At 36.0% G+C, this 27,582-nt stretch overlaps 1 protein-coding gene across 4 annotated transcripts in view; it reads right to left on the reverse strand.

Annotated features, from left to right (window-relative positions):
* Positions 1-27,582, reverse strand: part of ROBO1 (roundabout guidance receptor 1) — a 710,380-nt gene that overhangs the window by 595,861 nt on the left and 86,937 nt on the right. For all 4 annotated transcript variants that reach the window (XM_017829046.1, XM_017829047.1, XM_017829048.1 and 1 more), the window contains exon 2: positions 23,921-24,061. In XM_017829046.1, the coding sequence (XP_017684535.1) occupies positions 23,921-24,008 (88 nt within the window). In that variant the 5' untranslated portion in view covers positions 24,009-24,061. The remainder of the gene's footprint in view (positions 1-23,920; positions 24,062-27,582) is intronic.

Below are 27,582 nucleotides of genomic sequence, written 5' to 3' on the forward strand. Positions count from 1 at the left end.
TCACTGTAATACATACTCTAAGACAAATTTTATTTATATTAGTTCCTGGCAACAGAAAAACAAAAATCATTATTGTCAATAAAAAACCTGGCACTTTTTAAAGTCTAAGCCCAGAACTTTACATTTAGCTGTGCAGTGGGTGGAAGAAACAGCTGCAGCATAAATAAATAGGAAGGTTATTTTATACAGGTCTCGACTAAAATCCTATCTTATATATAAAAGGCTCACCAAGGTCTATCTAGGTCCTGCCCCCAACATCAGTCAGTGCCCACTGGAGTGCATCACTGGGCAAATGTGTACTGCTCCTTCCTTAATATGCTTTCCCTGTATCCAACAATTATCAGGTCACGGAGTTTCACTGCTAAAAGTAGCATTTGCTATGGAAGAGCACTTTTTTCTTCCATTAATTTTTCCAGTCAATTTTTGACGTGGCATCTTGTGGTAAGGAGTCCCCCAGGCTGACTAAATGTTACATTGAAGAAGAACAAGGTGACATTGAGGGTTTTTTGTTTTTTTTTTTTCCCCCAAATTTTTCTCCTGTAAATATTACTGAATGTTTCCAGCTCTTGCACCTGAGAAGATAGTGGGAAATCATTCCTAACTCAGTTTCTCTATTGCAATCATATTTTCTAAATCTACACCCGTTCTACTTTCAACCATCTCTCTGAAGGGCTGAACAGTCCTAAGCCAATAAATCAGTCTTTCTATTCTGTCATACCTCCTGGTTTTTTTCCATTTTCCAGCTCCACTACATCCTTTAGAGATGGTAGGACTAAAACTAACTTGAGACAGTATTTAAAATGTTAGTTCACTTTTATATATGCATATCAATGTTATTTACCTTATGCTCCACTCCTTTCCTAATAACACCTATCATTTGATTTCCTTTTTTTTGACTGTTATTGAGCACTGAGCTGACATGTTCATAGAACTATCAGTCATAACTCTGAAATCTCATTTGCTCATTTCCATGTGATAATAGCTAAGAATCCATCATTATATATGCAAAGTTGGAATCGTTTATTTCCCCTGTGCATCACTTCATATTTATCTAGATTGCATTTCATCCGCTATTTTACTGCAGTTACTTAACACAGTAATATCTTTCTTCGCTTCATCATAGTCAGCCTTTGTTCCTATTACCTTGAAAAACTTGGTGTCATCAGTAAATTCTGTCTACTCATACACACCCTCTTTTTCAGTAGTAATGAAAATGTTCAACAACTCAGACGTGTGATTCTGCTGGTGACCTCCCTCCTCTCTCAAGAGCAGCATTTTATTCCTGCTTCCTATTTTCTGGCTTGACTCTGCTTGGAGACTAGAATTCTACCTTTATTTTTCAGCTCTTTCCCTTATCCCTTTTTACATTCTTCTGCTCAAGTCTCTTCAGCATCATCATATAACATTCTACACTCATGTCCAGATGCCTTCTACAACAAAACTAAAACCAGCTCAAATAGGTAACTTCTGGATAGGAGGGTTGGTACTGCTCACACAGGGATATGTAGCAAACCTAACCCTTATTTTGTGTACTTTCTGACAACTACTATGGGGGAAAACAACAAAAAACCCACACGTAAAACCCCAAAATATTTTATAACCATCAGATACATACAAAGGAAATCTCCATGTCAGAAGTAATGAGCCTAAAAATGACTGGTGCAAACTGCAATACAGCACCATGTTAAAGAATTGGGATAATTACTCAATGAAGAGCCACGTGTTGTGTCACTTGTTTTTCCTCCTTTAATGTCTTGCCAATTTCTTCAGAAGAATTACACCCAACATCAATTGTTTTTAATCTCTACACTTTTAGAATGGGAATAACTCCAGCTTCAATACCCAGCTATTAAAAAAAATTTGCATCATTTTGCAGCAGGCTTCAAGTGTATGTAAATACTTGCATATAATATGACTGACCCTTTCATCACAATATATTGACAATATAAATCTACTAAGAAATTGATTTTCCTCCCTTTGGCTTTTACTTGGACAGCCATGAGACTTTTTATTGATTTCTATTCACAGTAAGTGCTGCGGTATAAAAAAGGAGATTCTTTTTACTACTCAGGTTGATTCCAACACCAGAATGAAGGTACCTGGGTTTCCCAGAAAATAATTGCTACCTGCAAGCAAGTACATAGTATACAAGGAGTTTGCTTCCTTACAAAGTAATCCACTTAATTAGCTTATATGTACTGCAGGTATTAAATTTAATACTGCAGGTATTAAATTCTTTCATGGGAAGATCCTAAGTTCTATATTGCTGCTCCTTTCTTTTCCCCTCCTTCTCATCCTTCTCAACTCTTGCAATCAGAATCAGAAGAAAGGTACGTTTTAGCTGCACTGCTATTCCCTTTTCCCCCTCTGAGATCAGTAAAGCTGTAGACCTGCCCATTCCACCCTTCTGTCTCCATACCTTACCTCTCATAGTACTACACTACATGGAATACCAGCCCACTGATTTAATTAAGCCTTGGAATAGGAGGACACATCTTCCCTGTTCAATGAGGTGACTTAAAAACACCAACACACACACAACCCACTTCCATTTGAATGTGAGAATACTATTTTTATACGCGTAATAGATACTTCCAAAATGCATTAAATCCATTGCTTTTTTTCACCCCATTTAGCACTTGAGATTCTTAGTTATCATAGGTATTTTTGTATGTATACAAACTGGCTGTGAATGTCATTTGTGAAGTACTTTCTATAATGTTTTCCTTATTCTGCTATTATAGTCTCCTTTGCTTGCTATTCAAAACTCATTAAAACCAGAAAGCACTGAACTAACTCGCATTTGACAGTTCATTTAAAATAATCTAATGTGACATCTTATATATACATCTCCCATCTGCAGAGAGAAACACAAATTATGCATCCCAGCAATTTTATGAATTTTCCCGGGTGCTTTATCCACACCAGTAATTTTGAACACCTGAGTGCATCCCCAAAAGAATACGTGAAAACATTTCACCTTCTCGGCTCTTTTCTTGCTAATCTCTTAGATTTTGCCAGCAGTCGTTCATTGCTCCCTAAATATACAGCCATAAAACTGGAATCTGAATTACTCCAGACACTGACTAAGAGCACAGACAATGCAGATATTTAGCACAAATATTTGTATGGAGATCAAGTCTCTTCTCTGCTCATAAACTATCTCAAGCAATACAGCTAGTAGCAGCCTAATATGTATTAAACATAGCTACACTGAATCTCAAATAATTATTTAAAGACTAACTTTTTTAAAAAGACATTAAAATTACCATAATTAAACGTGCAACTCGACACACAAACACCTTGTCATGGCAGAAAAACCATAAAAGAAATTTCCTTTTCCATTCACAGACTAAGTCTCAATCCTGTGAGTGAGTACATTCATCTTTCACTTGAAATCTCCTTTTAAGTCCTAGAATTAAAATGAACAGATGAAAGAGCTTATCAACCTTTCCCCACCCTGTACATTAGATAGGCCAGAGTAGGTAAACTGCAAGATGTAGTATTTCACCCAATTAATTTCACAGCATGAATATTAGAAAGTGGGTCATAGTAGCTGAGTAGTAATTCTGCATTCTCTTGATTTTAATGAAAAAGTAACAAGAATTGACACAGTTCAGTACTTCACAATATGACCAGCATCCAAACATACTGTACATGTCTTCTTTAATTAAAAATATGGATTACTCACTAAAAAAGTATCATTATCTTTGTTATATGACAGCTCCACTTTGGAAAGCCTGTGTGTGACCAAGAATTATATTTTAATAAGCCATGTAACAAGTTTCTGATTAAATATTAAAAAGAATTCTCATTAAAGGTATTCAATTGATTCTTCTTGCTATTGGAAATGTTAGATAACATTTTTTCTGACACTACAGATGAACCTACATTATCATGGACAAATTAAGTCAGGATCCATTAATAAGGATTTAAAGTGGAGGGAAAATGAGAGACAACAGACACAGATTGAAAAGAAAGTTTTGGACTGGATACAAGGCAAAACTTTTTCCCCATGAAGACAGTCAAGCACTGGAGAAGATGTTCCAGACAGGCTGTGCAAACTCAGTCTGGACATTTCCAAGTGATGGACACTGGCATGAACAGGCTGATCTGACCTGGTGACTGACCCTGTTTTGAACAGTGACCTCCCAAGGCTGTTCTAACATGAGCTATTCCACAGTCCTGTGTTAGCCCACACTGCCTACAAGCTGGTTGTGTCATGGGGCTCCCATCTGGAGTGTAATCTTGGTTCCCCAGAAAAAACAACCCAGCTCTTGGTGCCCAGCAGTGCTGGCACACATGTGTGAACACGCACATACACACAACACACACTCTCTAATGATACCTCAAAAACATATACTGGGTACCATGTTCTGATTTATGTTACACATGTACATAGGATTTAACTTGAGGAGAAAGACTGTCTATAAATGCCTTGTCATTTTACCATGTTTTATATCTTCTGGGGGAAAATGTGAATATTAAGGTAACATCAATAATGCATTAATATATTTTGGAAGGAGATTTCCTTTCATATGGTGACTTCATGCTGATTCTGTGAGCTGAAAGAACACAAGGATAAGACTTTAAAGCTGTATCGTGGAACATTTCAAACTATGCCAAATCTCACTCACTTTTAACTAAAATAATTAGGTAGCTTAGTCTATAGATTGGAATCAGTTACCTGGCTGTGAGAAATGCGTGTCAGGGTAGTATTAATGGGAATCATAATGAAACACCTGAATTCTCAAACTGGTGACAAAATGTATTTCTAAAACTATATAGAATAGGTGTCAGTGAAAATTTTAGAAATAGATATATAAAAGTTATTGATGGTATGTTCTCACATTTTTCACAGATCTCTTTCCCTTATCCAAGTCTTTCCAGCTTTTAGCTTGAGTGATCAGTATTACTTTGTCACTACTCACCACTTCGCTGCTACCTTCCCTGAATCAGTTTTTTATACCCTTCCACTGAATTGTGCTTCTTCCACAGCTGGCAAGGGTTCAGATAAAATACCTTTCTTTATTCTTCCCTGCCCCTTCTTTATCCCTTGTTGCATTTACAAGGAAGTAAGTGTAGAAAGCACTGTCTCCACTGATACGTTCAATTACATCTGGTAACTCCCCAATCTGAACTAATTTCATTCCACCACTATATTCTATAAAAACTAAAAGGGCTCCTCCCACACTTCAGTATCTTTTAGACTGAGTCCTTTACTGAGGTTTGCTTTTGGTTTCAGAGTCTATTAGGAAATTTCAGCTTATAAAATTGTGATTTACATGAAAATCCCAGGAAACAGTGTTCTCAAACACCACCTCACAGCAGTGCCCTGCTGAGTCATGCCATAAAACTCTGAGCTACCCTGGAAGTCAATCTTGGTATAAGCTGATGGAAACTTGGCTGGGAAAGATGGAATCTCACATTTAGTGAGGCTGTTCACTGCAGACAGTGGATTTAACACGCGTGACTGTGTATATAAAGAGCTGCACTTAGGCTGGATTCTTATTTTACCCACTTTCTGACCCATAAGTCTTCCTCATTGCTGACTCTGTTCCTTGAAAAATATAGCCAGATTAGGGCTAGGAGAATTTGTCAGGTAGGACAGGTTAAAAGATGTTAGCTTGTTTATGAACTTTCAACACTTCCTTGCCACAATGCTGACTTTCAGAAGATTAACCCAGCGTGAAATTATTAAAATTCCAACATCATTCAACCTCCAGATGTGGAAAATCCTATAAGACATCCATGGCCCTGCATACTAGTGACCTGAGAAGAGTGGCTCAGAACACAGTAATCGGAACAGTGATCTGTGCACCTCTGAACAGTGTACTAAATCAACTCATTTTGCATTATTTCTGATATCTATATTAAGAAGTGATAAGCAATTTTCTGTGAGCTCTCTGTTAGAAGTGATTTTTGTGTGGTTAAAAAAGGGCAATTTTTAATACAGTCAACATGAGTTTTGTTTTGTTCCTACATCTTGTGTTGAATTTTTCAAATACCATTTAATCTGAGCAAAGAGCTTCTCAAAGAACAGAAAATGTATAATCCAGGAAAATGGGATATCACTGCACGTGAAAGAAAGGTCATAAAATAAGGAGAAGCAAAGAAATTATTGTTTTAGAGAATATAATATAAAAGGTATGATTTTAAACTACGATGAATGAGATCATATATTTGTGTACTCTCCTCCAATCAACACCTATTCTGCAAATGTAAAACTGTGTGCATATATTGTTTTACTACCAATACAAATATGTGGCAATACACAGAGCAGGTACTTTGGCAATATTATCTATTATATGTTTGTAGGAGAGCACTTACTACTTCTCCTAATCTGACAAGAATTCCTATTACTCTGCTTGTGAACGGCACGAAGAAAAGTATTTGTAGCTCAATACTACAAAAATTGGTTTCAAATTAAAATAAACCCCCTAAAATTCAGAATTTCGAGCAAAAAGAAACTTAATAGCTCTCTACGTGACAAGCAACCTAACATGTATTTTCCTGCAAGGCTGGTCACTGTCAGACCATTGTCTATTTTCCTCTAGCATTTATTTGAAACTGCACTATACAGTTACCACAATCTGTCATTTGAGAAATAAAATAAAAAAGGAAGTATTTTGAAATTATATCTGACTGTCTTGCAACAAATCAGTTTATCTATTATTTCTAAGTAATAATCCTTTGATTATAGGATAAGCTTCTCCATGCCAGATCCTGGCACAAAACTCATAGGTCTTCTTTTATAGAGATAAAATATAGTAATATCCACTTATCATCCTGCTGCTCTTCAAGCTGACCTTGTGTTACAGCTGTTTAGGTTCTACAGTAAATATTAACCCCTAGCTTTTTAAAATATTTTTTTTTAAACTTCTCTACTCCTTATCACTGCAATAATTGAGACAGTACACAATTTATTATTCTGAATTGATAAATTCAGATAAATTTGGATAAACTCTCTAATGAAATTGTTTCCTGAGGTATCCAGTTAGAAGCACATCTTCTTGCATACTTATCTGAAAGTACAGTAGCTGCCTGAGCTATTGATGTGTTTTGATATGAAAATATTAAAAAGATAAAGTGATTTTAGTGACTTCTGAGGAAGACTCAATGGCTGTCTGACATGTTTGAATTGCACTGTGAGCACTAAATATTATCCCTGAGTGGCACATGCAAGGTTAATTCATGTCACCAGGCATGTCACCACACAGAGATGAATCCTTTAGTTAATGTTCTTTTTACTTAGTTTTTCTCTTAGAAACTAAATGTATTATTCCTGGGGCTCTTTTCTCCTTTTCTCTTGCCTTTGGGCTGCAGCTCCAATTCTCATATTGGAGCTGCTCACTGGCCTCTAAATCCTCTCTTTAACAGCTAGTGAGCATATGCCACAAATGTTGCTACAAGGGTACAAGTTGTAGGACCTCTATCTTTTATTCTCTCTCCTCTCTGTCACTGCATTTCTTTAGTTTCACAGATGAGTTTGATAAACACCTCTCAGCTATTCATCCAGCAATTTCCCTCTCCCTTAACTAGTAATCCCAAAAATGCATGTATTTTGTGTGCATGCTCTTTGTCCCCTTAAGTTCAGAGAGTAGGGCTCCACAGTACAAGTAATCTTCTCTTCCTTTCAACATATGCTGTGTCAAAGGCTTGGACACAGCCATTTCACAGAACAGAAGCTCTTCTCTCTCAAAATTTACTCAGAATAATAAAAATAAAAATAATAATAACAATTGGACATTACTCAATAGGCTTTCTGCAGCTGTATAAATGTCAGTCTTACAAAGCTATTAACAATAGCTAAGCAGAAGCAGAATTCAGCACCTCAAAAACAATACTCAAAACTCAAAACACCGTTACAGAAAACAGCACTTTGGAGATAAAAAAATGGTAGGTTGTCTGTAGTGAAAACCCTCCACCTCCTTTTCATTATCAGCATGTAAACTGAGATCATTGCTCCCTTATTCAGATGAGAGTTTAAAATTTGATGGTTCCATTGTGCAATATAGTTTTCAGAAATCAGTAAGTAATATGGCATTTCTTATCCTTAGGTGTGGATGCTCACTGCTACAGCAAACAAGTCCACTGAATTATAGCCCTTACATGGAAATTACATCTGAACCATGCTGGGGCAATGACTTCTGCATGTGCAAATTAAAGAGGTTTTTAATAACAGAGAAATAAAATCATTCATGCAGAAGTCTGTGTAATAAACAGTATCAAAAGCACAGCAATAATAATATGTATATTTTTATTATGCTTGCAACATTGGATGCTAACTACATCTATAATTCACAAAGTGAGTAAAAATGCAGCAGCAATAAAACACCATCATCAACATGCTGAGTCATTAATCAGAAGTTCAATTTATGAGTAGCAATTTATTGTAAGGGATTGTGATCTCTGTTGGTCCCACAGTAATTCTGGGGTAAGTCCCTGCATATTTTTATAGACTCCAAAACTCACCCAATATTTATAAAACAAAGTATGGAAAACATTACATTTCCACATTTCACTTCACTTCAGTGAGCCACTCTGAGTTTTATATATATCACAGACCTTTGATAATTCATGTAAGAAATCATGAGTAATTTTGAGAAGATCCAAACATTTTCAAGTTTGGTTTGGAGTGTAGGAGAAAGATTAAAAAAGGACAACATCAAGAAATGAAACACTGTTGTGGGAGTAAAATACCTATATGTAAAATTATGCAAATGCATGTGCTGTAAATTAGGGAATTGGGATATGCTTGTAAAGTTGGAATATGAAGCTTTACTTTCATGCTTATGAAATGAATAGATTGACATTTGAATTTCTAAGCAGCATGTAAAATGAAGTATTTCCTATGTATTCTTTCTCAATTTAAATTTAAATTAGTTCAATTAAACAGTCTTAAATTAGTTATGTTACTTCTAATTATTTTAAAACCCATTTTTTCATATCTTTTTTTGAAGTCTTTCCCTGAAGCAAGTCTTGATATGACCAGGCATACCCAAACCTATTTTTATGTATATTCTTTTACAACCTTAAAACACCAGTGTGATTAAAAAAACTGCAGCACAAAACAGAATTTAAAATGGCATTTGAAATGGAAAGATTCTGATTATCTTTTCTAACTACTGTGCATAAAAAAGATTCCCCCTAAATTACTACTTTTGCAAATGAACACAGTCTGACAGCAAAGCCTGGTCCTTAGTTCTGCGGTGCTCTATTCCCCTGTCCTCTGCCAAGGATTTCATTATTTCTTTATTATAGCATTTTGTGACAGAAAATGCCCAACAACTTTCAAAACAGATGTTGATTTCAACCCCAAAACTGATGATTTTGTTGACTTTCTGCAAAACTGTGATGTTTTAGATGGGTTTGTGGTATTTAATTTTTTATATTTAAAGAAAAATTACAAAGTGAAATTCAACATCTATGAAATGTCAGCAAAATAGTTCTATGTAAAACCTTAATTTCTTCCTATTCCTTTCTTCTGTATATGTAAAGTTCATTCATATGGCAGAATATCTCTTTCAGTGCATAGACTGAAGATTGGTCACAATACCTAGCTGCAATATTTCTTTTGTTGACATCTTTAAAACTGAGAACATTTGTTTTATTTATTACTCAAGGCAAAGCCTGCCAATAAATTACTTTATCTGGTGGTTCCTATATTGTTCCCTTAAACTGTATTCTTAAGCAACATTTTTTTCTTTTTTCTTAATCCCCAGAAGAGGAGAAAAGTAGTCACAAGAAGAAATAAGTTTGAAATTGAATCTAACTCTCTTTCACTACATACACATTCTAGGACAAAAAATAGAATAAGGCAATTCAGAATTGTCTTTAGAGCCTGACAGCTGAAGAATCTTGGGGATCTGAGGAGTGTGAAAAAAAAATGCTGTATCCCACACTAGAGCAAGTGATGTCAAGGTTCCTTCACAATGTTGGGACTATTTCTTAAGTATCATCCTTGTTTCCTGTCTCAACAGAAAATGCGAATTTGGTTTTTAGCCTGAAGAGTGTAGCTCTATTATTTGCTAAGTTTTGTCAGTATCTCAAAGAAGAAAAAAAAGGACTTGATAAATTTGATCCAACATCGGGAGCTCACCAGCATCATTACTGTTTCCTTCTGTAATCAATGGTGAGACACAGGTAATCAAGGAATAATTCAGCTCACTTCCACCTTGGCTACAGGGATGCCCTACCTTAGGTGTCCTCACCTAACATAAGCTGGAATGAACTCAGACCCTCACAACTACTCCCTAATTTATTTCCTTGGGCTTTACACGGATGAGATTTTATGTTTTCTGAGACTGGATAGTTTTCAGGCTCCGTGCCCAGAGTTACAACTCTAGTCATAACTCCCTCTCCTCTTCTGAGGTCTGAGATACTCTGGCCCAGCTGCTGAAGCTTGTGAGTCGTGCTTCAAGCTTTTCAGCAGACACTAGAATCCCTTTTGTGAGCATGTGAGGATGCTGAAGACTTCACAAAGGCTTTCGAAATTCCTCATTTCTCAGAGCAAACGATGCCATGAAACACACCATGTGTTCCCACAGCCTTGGTTACTTTTGGAAACGCCAGTGAATCCCTACAACTTAAAACTCTCTGCACTAGTGCTACAAGCCTTCTGCATAACTTGGAGCTGCTGTCAGAATAGGTTGAGAGAAGTACTTTTCCTGTAATATACCTTTAGGGCTCTTATCAGCTTTACAATGAAACGGGTCTCACATTTAAAATTTGATGAAGACTTCTATGCTACAACAACATTAGTGGGGCTCGTAGTACATCCTCAGCCTGACCTGTACTTCAGGCACCAAGGGCCTTTATTCTAAGCTTTAGTTTTCCTGGAAAGAAAATAGGAATATGCAGACTACAGGACACCCAGAGTACACTTTGCCTTGATCCTCGATTTGGGTAATTATAGGATGAAACAAGATAAACAAGAGCATATCCCCTGTTTAGTCTAGAGGTAACCCAGCTGTCAGAAGAGAATTAACAGACACCAAGGATGGGATTTATCTGACTAAAAGTAAATCCATACTCTTTAGTTTAGTAAAGAGAGAGAACAGGCAGCTCCAGAGGGCAACCACCAAAATGCACCTAGGGTGCATCAACTATACTCTGACTTGCCTCATTTATTGAGTATAAAGTATCTAGAGCACAGATCAGTTCAGATGCAAGTATCTAGAGCATTAAGTATATGTGTCTGTGATGCTACTTAAATGGATGAAGATCATCAGGTGTCAGCATAGAGATGAAAAATACGCATATTTGACGGATCCAGGCAATGTGTTGCAGCCTTGCACTGAGCCAGAAAACACAATGAGATTTCTTGGTTAAGATGTTGCTCAAAAATGCCAGTTCTTTTGTTTACAAATATTTGAGGCTTTCAGGATGGCTGTGCCCACTGTAACAGTGTATAACAACAGTACCTCTCTGTTCTCATACCTCTTCCTCCTGTCCCTGTCCTACTCTGCTTTTTCCCCTAACAAGTCAAATTCCACAGCATAATCACCTTATTTAATTCCTTAATACAACCATCCTCTGACTTTTCCCACATAATTTTTACCAGACTAGCTCTTCCATTCAGTAGTTTCCTCTTGGAAATTTTTTTGGCATCACCTTAAGAACCCAAAAGATTGGGTAATCTTCCTAATCACTTTAGGTAAGTCCAACTCCTATTCTTCAGCAACAATGATCACAGAGAAAGTCTTGCCAATACTTCCCAATCTAAGAACACTGAAAGACTTATTTCAAATTCCATCAATATATCAAATACAACATCAGCTGCTGAATATGAGATTTCCTGGGCATAGACAACTGGAGCACATTTGAACTATCTTTTCTAAGAACTGACAAAAAGATGTCAAGTAAGCCACCTTGCCAATTTTAAGTTCTTGCTCCAAAATGTCAAGCATTTACTAATAAGGTCAAGAGAATCCTTTTATCTGACCTTTTATTGAAAAAATAACAACCCTGAAGCACTTCTCCTACATTAAACAAACATATGAATTTGGGTTCACCTGGAAACATAGGAAATTGCCATGCAAATGATTAAGATAGTCAAGTGGTAGGTCCTACTAATTGGAACTATTAATCACGTGATCAAGTTCATTGCTTTATCACAACCGAAGACTGAAGTAAACTTTCCAAGTGATGGAGAACTTTGCTGTATGGTTGGAACTAAACTGAACAGAAAAAAAAGAAATTAAAAGATAATTGCAGAAGTGTAAAAATGTGACACTACTCCTCCATATTTTACTTACATGAACAGGCTAAAAAATTAAAAATAAATCTTTCTGTAGACAAATGTGAGATAAAGCAATCATAAAGAATATACAAGAGGTAGGAATGAAGAATTCTGCAGTGAAAATACGGTAAACAAGCCTTTTACAGCTGGGAATGAAACACGATGTACATTTATGAGACTGAAAACAGTAAAGATTAAAATAAGAAGCAAGACAAAGTCTTGAAACAAAGATGAGTGACATCACTCTTCACTTTGAGAGAAGTCAATTCATTAATAAATTTTAATGGTGACTGCCATTGTCCTGTGGTCCTTTAATGGAATTTGTTACTTTGTCACTGTAGTATTAAAATGTTGCTTATGTTTTATTATTTACATGAATGCTTATGTCATCAACTATCAGAATAGGGATTTTCCACAACCGGCCTAGAATGCAGCAGTTTTCCTCTTCCTTCAGATTGAAAAATTGTGGAAAAACATACTTGTATGAATTTTAACACGTTATTGCTGTAGCCATATATATCATACATGCTTTTAGCATTTTATTGACTAGTTGGTTTATTTCTAGTGTCGCTGCTCTGTCACTCTTTCCGAATTAGCAAAACAGACGGTTCTGCAAACGCTGATCAGGGGATTTCTATTATTTCTCACAAGGTGACTGTAACACAGATTGATTGGAATTTCTGCAGTAATAGAAAGGTTAAATATTTCGAACTAGAGCTCAAAGCCAGACTTGACACTGACTAAATACCTTCATAAGATACCACTGACCTCAGACCATTCTTTTTCTCACTGTGCTATGTTCTTTTGAAATACTAGATGATTCAGACTTTCCTGCTAAAGCACACACAACTTATTCTTACAATGTCTAAAAAAACCCCCTCCACAGCCTTTCAAAAACCATGGGAGACAAAATCCCTTGATAATGGAATATTTCTGGGGGAGGGGGGGGAATAAATCAGGAATTAGAAGCCATTTCACTTACAAGCTATATTATAACTTCAAAAACGTCCACAATAGGATAAAACACCATAAAGTCGCACAAGAAAAGCAGCACTATGAAATAAAGACAGTGAAAGAACAGAGACTGCAATGTAAAGTCAAGGTGCCAGGCTAGCTTTAAATAAGCTAGCTCAGGTCCCAGAAGTAATCTAGCCATGACAGCAGGGAGCTCAATTTGGGTAAGCTGCCTGAATGCCGGAAAGAGTTAAACCTAAGTTAACATTTTGACCTCGCCATTTAGCAAGCCCTTTCAAGGACAGAGAAATTTTGAAATAAAAAAAAAAAAAAAAAGAAAGCTTTAAAGGGATGGAAGATAAACCAGGTAGTCTGTAATCACCATCCTCTTTCCATTCCTAAGTTTCATGCATTTTAGTTCAAATTCAGAATTGTCTGTACATTTTGAACATTTTAAACTAAATAAATTCACACAGCAGTTGTGATCTGTATATCAAGTTGCCTTGATTAAATTATGAGACCAATCCAAAGTACCTTCTTCAACCCAAGTGCTAAAGCAAAGGTAATGCCTAAGAAGCATTTACTCCTGCAACAGCTCCAACTTCAAACCAGAAACCCTCCACAAGTTCTATTTCAGAAACAGGCCACCAGAGTGCTGAAATTTAAAACCAAATTAGCTTATTTGTGCAAAGGTGGCTGAAGTAAACCTGAAGTCTGCAGTAAAGCAAATCACAGCTATTTCAGATTGTAAATTGTAAACAAACTGTAAACTGAAGGTTAAAATTCTGACATGTTTAAACAACAGATAAAAGCAAATGAAATTGTAAAAAAATAGGAAGTAAATCAACGGGAATAGAAAATAATGAATCTGTGTAGAAGTTAGAAGAGACCAGATTAAACAGATAAATGAACATATGCAACCAAGAGGTGATTCAGCTCTTACTTAAACATCTGTAAACTTTTTCCCAAACTTCCTCAGTGGAAGATGCAGTTGTGAACACCCACAGGCTGCCAACTCCAATTCTGAATTTGCACAGTGCTCAGTCCTGATTTAATAGCCGGATAAAATGCAGCTAATCAGCTGCCATTCATAAGTAAAGACGTGCTTAAGAGACACGGTAAAAAGAGATGGTGGAAACTGAGGACTAGAAGTGTTCACCGGCAACACCAGCCTTCAAAAAGCACGTTAATGTGTTACAGGTAAAACAAACAAAGAAGTTTAAGTGTAAAATTTCAAGTATTAACCTGTCCTAGACATTGTAGGTAACATGCATTCAAAGAAGAAGTACTTACACATTAAGTACTTTCAAAAATTTCAATAGATCAATTCTGTGCTAGGTCAGTGCCATGATCTTAGTTGAGCATTACTGGATATAACAAAGTGCGTTTTCTGAAATGGTATTATACTTGAAAAGTACCTTTAATTTTCACCTCTATTTTTAAGTGCCAGATGGATATAAAGAGAACTGGAAATTGTTTAATCTTATTTTGAGTAGGGAGTACTGTCAGTGAATATAATCCTGAAGGGCACAACTGATTCATTTTGTAAAGATAGGAGAGAGAACGGGAGAAAAAAAAAAAAGAAACAACAATCTAGCATCCTTTTGTTGTATACCATTAACTGCCTTTTTATTTTCATATATTAAAAGTGTGACCTTGGTGGTCGTCTCAGCTCTGTGTCAAAATGAAGTAGGCTTAAAACCTCAGTAATTTGTGATCTGATTTAAAAAACAAGTTCTAAATAACATCATTAAATTTTTCCCTTAGGGTAATGCTGGGGAGAGGGGAAAAAAAAAAAAAAGACAAATAAACACACCCAAAATGTAATTAAAGAAATGTCTAAACATAGAAACTTAACAGCAAATGGCTAACCAGATGTGCTTCATAGCACTTTTAAGGGTTCTTTTATCTTCCTGGTAGCCTGTAACAATGCCTAGAGCAAAACACATTTGTAAAGAATAGGTGTTCCTTTGTTTTCATGCTACAGAGGAAGGAGAATTCACTGCTTTAGTAGTAGCATACATAGAATATTTGACATGTTATTTTGACCATTAGCATACAAAAATTAACCTAGGAAAAATATTTCAGAAGTATCAACAAAAACAGAAACTCACTGAAACTCACAGCACCTGCAGCCTTATAGTGTGGATATATTGAATATAAAATATCAAATCCTCTGAATATAGGCTACAAACAAGTTTCTTTCTGGATCAAAAAAATATTATGATTTTTAAACCTCTACTTTTAGGGTAAAGTATTTTTGTAAACATTTATGAAATGCTATAAAAATGGTTGGAATGAAGAAGATGCAGCAACTAATTATTTACACAGTACAGTACTGATAACATCATCACCAATACGGCATAAATACTTAGAATAAGGTCACTGTCAATTTAACTCAACAGTTAAGGTTGAGAAATAAGCTTAAAACAAGACTTATTTGCTTTCACAAATTCCACTTTGATTTAAAATTCAGCTTAGCCAAAAGGGAGTAATTTCCTGTTTAGTTTATGCAAAAATAAGATGGTAGACTGAAAAAAAAAAGAATATTTTTTCTGCATAGGCAGACAAAGGTGCATATAAATCACCCTTTGTCAGGGCAGAAATTGTGCAAATATGTTCAACACTTATTAAAATATCTAATAAAGCATCTCTAGACACTCTATTTCACAGCACTGAAAATAAATTAGCAAGTGTAGATATGTCTACTGTAACCCCTTGAGTAGTCATAAGTGAAAATACCCTTGTAAATTGTTACATTCTTTCACTGATATGACTGAAATTAGTTTTATAATTGATGTTAAAGACATTAAATTGCTTTGAAGCTCTAACAGATTGATCATCTAAATAAATATTACATTCAACAGAGACTGTCATTTTGTGCTCTACTTTTGTAACTGAAGATTATTCTCAGGATAACTGATGAATTATGTAAAAAACCCATTTATTCTTATTAATTTTAAGATAGGCAGAATAACTTCTGGGGAAAATTCTATTTATATTATCTCCAAATATATACGGAGCATTTATGTCAGTGTCTTCATAAACACATGAAACATAACCTTTATAGAAAAATTTAGGCAAATGTATTATTCTTAGATTAGAGTGTGCAAATGTGGTAGCAACCCTGCTATCAACTTGGGAGTGTCACAGAGCTATGTAAACTAGGAAAGTTTTGCCATCTAAGTTTATAATGCATACGATGGATACTCAAGACCTGATTATAACATTTTCATAGCTGGCATATTTTTGTCTCCAAGAAGGTAAGAGCTTCAAGTAAAACTATTCATGAAGCAAGGAATGAGTATTTACGAACAATTTTACCAATAAAATCTTCAGAATCTGGTCTGCACATTTACAAAGTCTTTAGCTGTGGCCAATCAAGTCCGTATCAGAAAAACTGATAACACCCTTGTAATATAGGCTCAAACTTTTTTGTATCATCGTGATTTTGATTGAAATTTTTTCTTGTTTATCTTCAAATTTGTTTTAGTGGGTAGCCTTCCTAAATCCTTAGTTTCGAGATCAGTTCTGGTGGATGCTCTGTCAGTGCATCCAAATCAAATAGAATACTGGTATATCTTAAAGAAAATCACAAGCACTGGCTTTCTTGAGGGAAAAGAAAATACGGATGAAACGCCTCTGAAATTACATCCTCAAAAAGAGAAAAGAAAGAAAAACAAAGAAAACTGTTCCTTCATACACACGCACAGAAACAGCTTATAAAGGCACCTACCTACAAGCACAATGACAGCAGCTGTAGCACCTCACCTCTATCAGTCATAATCTAGAACAGTGCCACTTTCTATTAACCAAGCAATAGAGGAACTAAAATTACTCATACTGGTCTACACAAGTCACTCCGTTTGCTCCAGTGCATTTTGATGACTTAATTAGGAAGACGGTGCAGCACATGTGGTTTTCCAGCCAGGTTCATCACAAAGGCCAGATCATCAAAGCACAAGAGTTGTGTCTTCTGCAGCTAGATTAAAAATGAGGATTTCTTCATTAAGTGTCTTGCAGCTGACTGTGCCTCTTGGTTTGCCTCCGTCTATTCAGACAATTAAATAAAGCGTCATGCTTTATTTATTTCTTTTTAAAGGCTAATAAAGAAGCTGTGAATTGAAGTACAGCTGGCAATCTTTTTATTTATTAAGACCTCAGTGTACACAGTGACAATCTCTGGAAGGCAAGGCACGTGCTGGGATTTTTTTTTTTCCCCTTTTAATATATGTCCTCTTTTCAGGCACAACATTTTTACTAATAGCAATTACAAACCTCAAGCTAGGAGAGGAGTTGGAAAAAAAAAATCAATCACAAAAAAAACCCCAAAACAATTAAAAATAAACAAACAAGCAAACCACTCAAAAAAAAAACCAAAACAAAAAACCAAACCCACCATCCTTCAGGGAAAGCCTAAGGTCATACCATAAAGCTCACAAATGTGAACAATCTGAGTACTTTGAAAATGTATTGATGCCAATCAAATTCACAAAGATGGGTAAACGACAAAACAACAAAAATCAGCTGGCATATATCTGATTGACTCAGAAAATATTTAAAATTTGGTCACAATATCCTAAATTAATAAAAAAAATAGCTGTTTACTTTTACTTCTACCAGCAGGCAGGGGTGACTAAAAAAATTACATGATCATTATGGAGGTATATTAACTGAAAACATTATATGAGATTTACTACACACTTTCCATTTTCTTCTAACAGAAATTATTATCTCCTGTGTTATTAAGTAATCTCGTTTGTACAGTCATAATGGAAATTAGGCAAGGTAATATTATACCATAGCAACACAGTAATGTTTCCTTGATAACAAATGCATTGTATCATAACATAATGTGATCTGGTTCATGAATATTAGGATATAGGATATTTTAAAAATATTTTGCAAGGATGACATATTGGTCTGCATTTCAAAGAAAGCTGAATAGTCCATGAGGCAAGATGACTTTTCAGTCTTAAGACTTACTAGCTGATAACTGTATGTCATTATGCATACTTACAAATGCATATACACATGTATACATAAAAAGCAGTGGTCAAATTAGATGATCTCAGTTGGTGCTGCTTCCTCTCTATAAGAGGTTTCAGTACGGCTTATGCACATTGCAGGGATAGAAGAGAAGGAAGAGCCAGACATGAACATGAACACAAGCACAGTCTTTACAAGAGCACAGATGCCAATTTTTCTGTTTCTCAATTTTCATTTTATTTACTCCATCTAAACAGAGTCCCTTCTTTGGAGGGATCCAGCCAAAATGGGAGTGGTGTTTGGTTTGGTCTATATTTTTTCTTTTTTTTTCTTTTTTTTTTCAGGTCTGAATTGACGATTGTTTCTATCTCTTTTAAGTTAATTGGATGTGCATGACAGAAGCACATTTTTCCACATGTTCCTTGACCCCAGCAAGGCCTAAAACTGTCTGTCTACTCTCTCTGAATTTGACCTTGACTACCACAGTCTACAAACTTGGTGGCACTTACAACTGGAAACAATACATTAAATCATCATCCCTTGCTGCACATCACCTACAGATGCATTTGTCACTGTTATATTAAATTAGGATCACAAAAATGTAATTTATGGCTGAGAGTGACACTTCATAAAGCCTGTGAAAACAAAATTACCAGAGAACGTGCACCAAAACAAGATATTTCTTGCCACTACAGTCTGTCAATAGAGCAGATCCTCCAAGATTCTGTTTTCTACAGTAGAACTTATATAATGGAAAGTTAATGACACAACAAGATGAATCTATGGCCACGGTTGTGAAGCTGAATTTGAGCTGGCAGTGTGCCCTTGAGCTAGGGGAGGATACCAAAATACTGGGATGCTCTAGTGAGAGCACAAACAGCAGGTCAAGGGGTGATTGGTTCCCTCTAGTTGTCATTCCCAAGTCTGCACATGGAATAGTGCATCCAGTGCAGACTAAATGATTTCCATGTGCCTTCTAACCTAATTTTTTCCATAATTCTGTGAGTGTTCCTACATCAGAGCTACACACTTCCACTCTTGTATTTATACATATGTCTTTAATCAAAAAATAGATAAAAGTTATCTTCATTTGGCCTCAGAGTCAAGGAAAGAATAAGTGGAATTTGCATGGAATTTGGGGACCTATGTTTAAAAATGTGACTCTCTTAAATCATGTCCTTCCTTCTTCAGAGTAAACATTACTCTGGGATTTATAGCTCTATATCTGAGAAGGTACAGCTTTATGTAAGTTTTGGGGGGTTTTCTGGCTTCTGCCCTTTGCCTTATTTCCCCTGTGACCTACAAACCAGGCTCTGAAAGGTTTACTGGCTCATCATAAAATAATTAAAAACATTGTTTTACTTTTAAGTAATACAAAATTATAACTAAAAACCCCTTGCCATGCCTGTCATAAACATGAGCTTAGCTGTCAGATCACTTCCTCAGAAAGGATGAAAACCATCCTCACCTACCTTCCAATTGGAGGAATTTAAATTCATGTCCCCCACCCCTTGAAAAGTGCCAAGAGACCACTGGTCACTTAATTTCCTTAGCTCAGTAAGCCTTCACTCTCACTTTACATCTTCATGATCAGGGGCTTACATGAAATTTAAGCATCCAATTCTCTTTGCCTCTGGATCTGTGCCAAAAGATGGCTAATAGATAAAATATGGGTTGGTTGGGTTTGGCCGAACATTGCTTTTTCTTTAAACATTATTCTCAGAAAAAGAGCTGCATAACCACAAAACCAGCTAAATTCTTCATCTGAATTTTTCAGTGCCTTGTTCAGATCATTGACAAATTTAATTTGAATATCCATTCAGGCACTTAAAAAGTACAGAAGAACGCCTGAATGCACAATAAGACCCTGATTTTTCTCTGTGTAGCAGCAAATTAAGATCTTCCAGGGCTTGGAACCATTTATTCAAGGTACTTTCACAGGTTGCAGGGAAACTAGAGGAATACAGAATTTTTTGTCATAATGTATCAATCACACGTATAAATCTCAAGTACCATATTTAGAGAACAAAGTCAACACAGGGACAAGTAGCTCAAAACTACAACTCTTGCTTTCATTAGCCAGATCACAAAGTTTTGAGTACTGAAAAGTTAACAGTGATTTAAAAAAACAAAAAGATGATACCAAGAAATTCAGTTACTTATGTTACTGAATTATGATTAACTTGACAACAGCTCTAACATAAGACTTTCAAGATTCCAAAAGGATATCTTATGCTATAGCATCTTAGAGGCAATGAAAGAAAGACAATCTGAATTTATGGAAGTTTCACTATGAATAATTGTCTCCTGTTGAAAAAAGGCAAAGAGCTAGGAGAGTGAACTTATTTCCTGTAGTATTTCATTAATAAGCCAAGAAGTATTAGGGAAAAGAAAATTTAAACCATTATTTTCTGCCCCAGAAGAAGTTAAATCCTGGACTGCTTCTCTTCAGGATTTCAGTAAGCTTCTATGATTACCAGAGAGGGTCAGTTTTTTAATTTTTTTTTTTAACTTACAATAGTGACACACATTTTCCAAATTTATCTTTCATGATGTATGTTTTATATATCTTATGCTTTGTTACATATCTGCATCTCTTAAAGGAAACATATTTCCTGGAGAAACGGTGCATGGTACTTGTGGAGAACATGGGTTTAGAAGCTCCTATCAAAATTTCTCCAAAATCTGGGTTTAGAAATGGCTTTCTCCTCATCCTCCTCTCTCAGAGATCTACAGAGAATCCTATTAATCTATTAATTCTAACAATCTAATTAAAGCCTATTAATGATCTACCATGAGCTTTCAAGATTTGCCATTCCATGTTTTTACAAGACTTTCTTTGTCCAGATATCTCTGTGAAGCTCGAGGATTGACAAGATCCCACACACGTGGCGTCTGTTCCAGTTCAGATGGAGGGCACTTCCACAATACTCACTGCTAAAGGACCTGATCCCAAACCCAGCCAAATCCATGAGGATTGCTCTTTTGCCTTTATTAATAGACCACAGATTTGAAAGCTTGAAGTCACTTCTATTGATGTTAAAGAGACACAAAAAAAATTAGTTTAAGTTATTAAAATCTTTTGGTGTAGGTTAAACTTATAGGGTTTTTTGTTTTGTTTGGGTTTTTTTGGTGTTTTGTTGGGGTTTTTTTTGGTTGGTTGGTTTTTGTTTTGTTTTTTTTTACAAACTGGTAACTTTAAAGCATTTTAATGACTTAACTGAAAACACAGACCTTGACATATGCATCTAAACATGATATGGCATTAGTTAATGCCATGTTTTCTTAGATCAGTGCACTTTAAAATCAGCTATCAAGTTTTTCAGCTTTTAAATATGCAGAACAACTGGAAAGAAGGAGAAAAAAAAAAAATCACATCTTTCCCAGATAATGTTCAATCCCTGATTAAATAAAGATGTGCCAAGGCAGAGATACTTTATGCCTCAGGAGACAGTCATAGTGGAATTGTGAGTGTATTTTATATGTGAATTAGAGGTAAGATGTAATGACATGAGATGAAAGGCTCAGCCGTGATTTTAATAAAGGGGGGAGACAGTACTTCCCTGTGGACCCCATATGCAAATGAGTGAGACTTGACAAGAATATATGAAAAGATCCAGCAAAAACTACAACAAATGTTTCAAAGTTATGGGGCCACCATTAAAATTCATCACATTTTACCAAAGTTGAGTATTCCAGTTCCGAGGGGAAGCTTTAACACATTTCTGATAGCTTTAATTTCACATGACAAGCTGTGTCATCAGTAAGCTGGAACAATTTTCAATTTTTAGGTAAGATGGAAATGGAGAGTTTGAAACCATAAAATTTCATTTTTTAAAGGTTTCTGATAACATGATCTAAAAATAATTCCATTAAATTTGTTATTTTAAAAGCACGTTTTTTTACTGAAATAAAATAACATAACACAGTTTAGTGGTACTATGATGACATTCTAGTTGCTTAGTGCTTTTAACAATCCTCAGGAAAAGCTGTTACCTATTGCTCTATTGATATTTTTCATGGCTACATCAGAATTCTAAAGAATCATTATTTCTTTTCCCCCCATTAAATTAAGGGAAAAGTTTGAGATTCTGCACAGGTATTTTGCCCTTTTTGTGCATTGAAAACAAAAAAAAAACAAACAAAAACAAAAAAAAAAAAAAGGAGATGTGCCTTTGTAAGGAATAGACATGAAAAGAGCAAAATGAATGGGATGAACTGCTTAAAGGGAAAAAAATAATCCTGCTTTATTTGATCTTTTGTGATAATCACACTCCTGGCACCCTGCCAGCAAGGCTGAGCATGCTGATGTCTGGCCAAGTACAGTAATCTCTTGGTTCAAGTCTGAGGTCTGTGATGAAAATTACAAAGCAGGGACAAAAAAAAAAAAAAAAATCAAAATGCCACCTGTGATTTTATTCTGAAACTAATTTGATGGAAAAAGTAATACAATGCAAACAGTCTTTTTAGTGGAGACTACAAAACCAGGACTAAATTGAAACCAATGCAAGTGGATGGAGGTAGCTATCATGCAAATACATTTGGATCTGCAGGCGTTCCTTTTAAAATGAGCAGTAGATGTCTTTGTGACAGGTAAATTGCTTTGAGATTATGTTTGAAGTCTGAGGTCAAACTTTTAAAATGATAATTTTAACTTACATCTTCCTTTATTCTGGAGTCTTTTTGCATTTGAAACCAGCAAAGCCAGGGGAAAAAAAAAATAACAATTCATTTCCTTAATTTATTTTCTGTGAACCACCATTCATTACAGGTGAACAAATCCTTGAGGAAAACCTTTTCCTTTCTCTTTTCATTCAGTAGTCTATATCTGAGCTAGTTGTCCAGAGATATATGGAGAAGAATTGCATAGCCACAAAATTCTGTATGCACAACATATTCAACTCAGAAAGTCAGCCAGTGAAATCTTCTGCATTATTATTCAAAGTAGAAAAAATCAACCACCAAAAAACATCATGTAGCTTTTGTTTTCCCTCTGTAGTTATTGTGTTTTCCTGAAAGGTTGTACATCATTAGCAGCATGGATCAAAGGTTGTTTGGATTTTTCTTTACTAATATTGAATTTTTTACAGATTTATTCTTAAAAAACCCAAAACCAATAAACAACACAACAAAACACATTTTGTTTCCTGTGTGTTACTTGAACAAGTTTGATGAAGCAATACAGGCTGCCTATTTTACTACCACCTTCTCTATAAAGCTGGATAGTATCTTGCCATTTTTATGCACACCTGCAACTCCTCTCTGCACCAGTAACAATTGCCACACACAAGCACCAGGACAATCCCTGGTGTCTAGGGCCTCACCGAAACACTGCATTTCAGCATTTCACAGTTGCTGCTATTTTGCTCCTTTTTCAGGAAGGTTCTCTATAGATTTCCAATTCCCTTTGATGCTCAGGTCTGTTCCTGCACTATCTTCACTCCACCAACAGTGCTAATCAAAGGAATGCTTCTTTAATAGTCGCCTTAACCTTCTCATATTTTCATGCTACTCCTTTTCTATAATTTCCTTTGCAATCAATAAAGTAACTGATTGTAGCATAAACAATAGAGTTGAATTATTAAATCCTGTGTGTTACACATGTAGATTTGCTCATAAATTTCTCAGCTACACACACACACACATTAACACACCAAGAGAGAGCTTCAGGTATACTTCTGCACACATCATGACTCATAGAAACATGAACACTTTTAAACAAGAGGTACCTACCTGGAATGAGCTGGCCCAGTAACTGATGGCATCTGGAAAGGCTGAATACAGCTACTATGACCAAAAAAGGATAATGTTTCCATTTCATGATGTGTACTTCCTCGCATTACACCAGCTCGGCAGCGCTAACGTAAATGTCACCTGCAACACACAATGGAAATAAGAACAGAGGAATTAATGATAAATTTAAGGTACTTCCAAATATTTTTGCCCAGTGTAACTCTATGAAGTATGCTGGTTTCAGTACAGCTTTAGCTATTAAAATAATGTTAAATTATCAAGCACTCAAGCAGTTGTAAACCACAACCAGAATATTAACTATCCTTGCAGAGTAGACAAGATGTTTTAAAGGGAGACATGAGGAGCCCCATAGTGCACATGTGTATTTTAAAGTGCTGTATGTTGTTTGGTTAAGTTACTAAAGAAATTGCTCCACTTCAGCAAGATAACTAAGTGCACGTTTAATTCATCTCAGTGCAAGGAAATAATTAAACCCTTGCATAAGTTGAAAACACTTTAATGCCATTCAGCTTTACTATGAAAGCAGAGTTAAAACTTTCTTCCAGTCTCCTTATGACATGATGTTTTGCTGAATAAAGTACTAGGGATAATTTTACCCATTAATAACTTTAACAGTTAAGACAACTTTCTGATGAGTTTCTGTGTTCCTAAAGGCGAAAAAAGTACATCCAACTGACAGGAAAATGAAATCTTATGAAGACAATATTTTGAATCAAAAAAATTATCAAAAAACAAAACACTTTTTATCAAAATACAACTTTTAAACTTATTTTTCTGACCACCACACCTGTAGGTTAATAAGCATTTGCGACTCCACTGGTGCTGAAAAGTTATTTCTGCTCATACTGGTTTTTTTGTCACCCTTCAGCTACATTAATACTCAGTATGGACTTTGCCAGAGATCACAGAGTCACAGAATTGTTAGTGTTGGAAGGGACCTCTGGAGATCATCTAGTCCAACCCCACTGGAAAGGCAGGGTCACCTGGAGCAGGTGACACAGGAATACATCCAGGTGGGTTTTGAATGCATCCAGAGAGGGAGACCCCACAACCTCCCTGTTCCCCAGGCCTTGTTCACAGCACAGCAGCCTGTTCAAAATGCCTTTCCTTTACAGGTTTTTAAGAAACATTTGGTGTATTTTAGGTGATTGTGGGTCTCTAAAAACAAGACATTTTTTAGACAATCCAATTAATACACATGATCTGTAAATCACATGTATTGTTTTGTTTTGGGTAGTTTATTTGGGGGGAGGTGGTCTGAGTGGGTTTTTGGGTTTCTTTTTTTAGAGGGTCTTTATCTCATTACAACCCAAAGTTCATGTGAATGCAATGTTCCACGTATTGCATGGGATTTGGGGTTCATATCAAGATCCTGGGGACAAAAGGGATGCTATTCTAAGTGCCTGTCAAGTTATGAGATGTGCACAACTGCCTGACCCTAATCAACAACTGGAAACTATGGGATGCTTGCTGACAGATCAAACTCTACTCCAGCAATAAGTAACTATATCAGACCTTAATAACACTACAACTGCACTTCTTAGATTCTCTCTCCTTGTACTTTTTCCTCTTGCAGTTAAGAACATATACTCAGAGATAACCAGTTTGGATTCTAACTCCTTTATTACTAAATGCAGCAGACAGAATCAGAACAGTGAAGAAAACTATAGTGCCACCAGTCACTTGTTCAATCTGTTGAGACAGAGAGTTTTCAGATGTAAACCTAATACATATTTTTAAGTACAGATAGAAGACTTGTGTCTAGCATTCAGTGTCATATGACACTTTTGAATGTTCAAAATTGCATAAATAAGTTAAATATGAACAGATTCGATCCCCTACACGTGCTGCATTTTATATTTGCTTCTTTTGTTATACCTGTGCTTCTATTATCTTAACAACCAGAAATTATAATACTCCCTTTCCTCCTACTCTTACCTGAATCCCACAAAATATTCTTGTTTTTTTTCTCATTTCATCTGCACTGCACACAAAACCCCCAAGTTCCTCCCACTCCCATTCTTTTAATTTCCCCCATCACTTGTGTGGTTGCTCTTGTGTTGCAAAAAGCTTGACAGCTCTTAATGGCAAAGTTAATGGCAATTAATGGCCAAGGTGTTACGCGCTGCTCCAAACTATTCATGATGTGACTTCAAGAATGAAATGAGGATTTGGAAGCTCAGGCCTTTGGGAGATCAGTCTCTTTCTCTGTACAGTAATACAACATTTATAAACATGTGATAAAACTATTTACTACTTTGGCTTCACACTCCCATGGTTTCTTCTTCTTTGCTTTCTGTTGCAAATACAAGATTGAATATTGTTTCTAATGCCAAGCTGAGGAGGCAGCCCTTTGATTTTGCTTCACTAAACAAAAAAACAAAATGTGACGAAAAAATTAACACTTTTACTTAAGGTTTTACTTTGTCACTACAATATGAGGAGAAGGAACACCCAGATAAAAGAAAGAGGAGGGATAAGAGTTGCTCCAGGTGCCAGAAAAGGATATCCTGCATCCCATGGAGAGTACCACACTGGAGCAGGTGTCCACACTACAGCCCAGAGAGGAGCAGATTTATCCTGAAGGATTGCAACCCATGGGAAGTAATCACACTGGAGCAGGGAAGGAGGAAGGAGGAGAGACATAGAGGAGCTGTTATGGACCAACCACAACCTCCCATTCCCCATCGCCCTGCACCACTGCAGCACTCCAGTGAAAGGTAGGGGAGCAGAGGTAGAAGAGTTGAGGATGAAGGGATGGAGTTGGGCCTCGAAAAAACCAGGGGGGTTGTGTGTGTATGTGGAGAGTTTTAATTCTTATTTTTTTTTTGCGCCATCCACCTCTATTTTAATCAGAAATAAATTTTGCTCTTTAGCCAAGGGTAATGCACCCCAATCATAAAGTTGCAAGGGAGAGTTGAATTCCAGCAACATACTTTATGGCACTCACGCTCTCTGTGAAGGCGTCCCAGGCATGAATCCAACATTTTGTCTTTCCATGCCTCTCTCTTCCATTTACTTAATCAGTAGACTATGACTTCTTTTTAATCTCTTTGTATGTGATAAAGCTCCCTGTGGAGCTCAGATCATGACTGCTTGGCGGTTTTGCTAAAACCTTTTCTGCCCTCTAATTCTGCTTGTGGCTTATGTTTGAAATATAATAATTCTAAAACCTGAAATTATTCCAGTGTTATTAAAAATATTATTCTTACAGAAAATTTCAGTGAAGATGGCTTTAATTAAGCCAGATAATTTTAATATGAAAACAAATCTTTTCAATCTACAATTTAAAAACAATTCCTGTAGATATTCCTTGAAAACAATCCTGAATAGGATGTTAATTCTCTATATTTGGGGTATAGTGCTTCTGAAAGAGCAGCACTGATCACAGGAAAGATAAAGCAGAAAGAGATGTCATCAGAATGGAAAATGGTTTTCAGACAGAAGTGGAGATCAACAAAAGAGAAACAAGATCTTCCTTATCATCACCTACTGCCACTGCACCACAATTCTGGTACCACACTGCAATGGAGGACACCCACAGAAATCTATCACAACCAAAGGGATTCGGCTGGGAATTTAAAACATCCTTTCCCTTAGTACATGCTAAAAGCCCGTGAAATGCCTGCCACACGCATTTA

Source organism: Lepidothrix coronata, unplaced genomic scaffold, assembly GCF_001604755.1.
Source record: "Lepidothrix coronata isolate B3197 unplaced genomic scaffold, Lepidothrix_coronata-1.0 Scaffold157, whole genome shotgun sequence".
Taxonomy (NCBI): domain Eukaryota; kingdom Metazoa; phylum Chordata; class Aves; order Passeriformes; family Pipridae; genus Lepidothrix; species Lepidothrix coronata.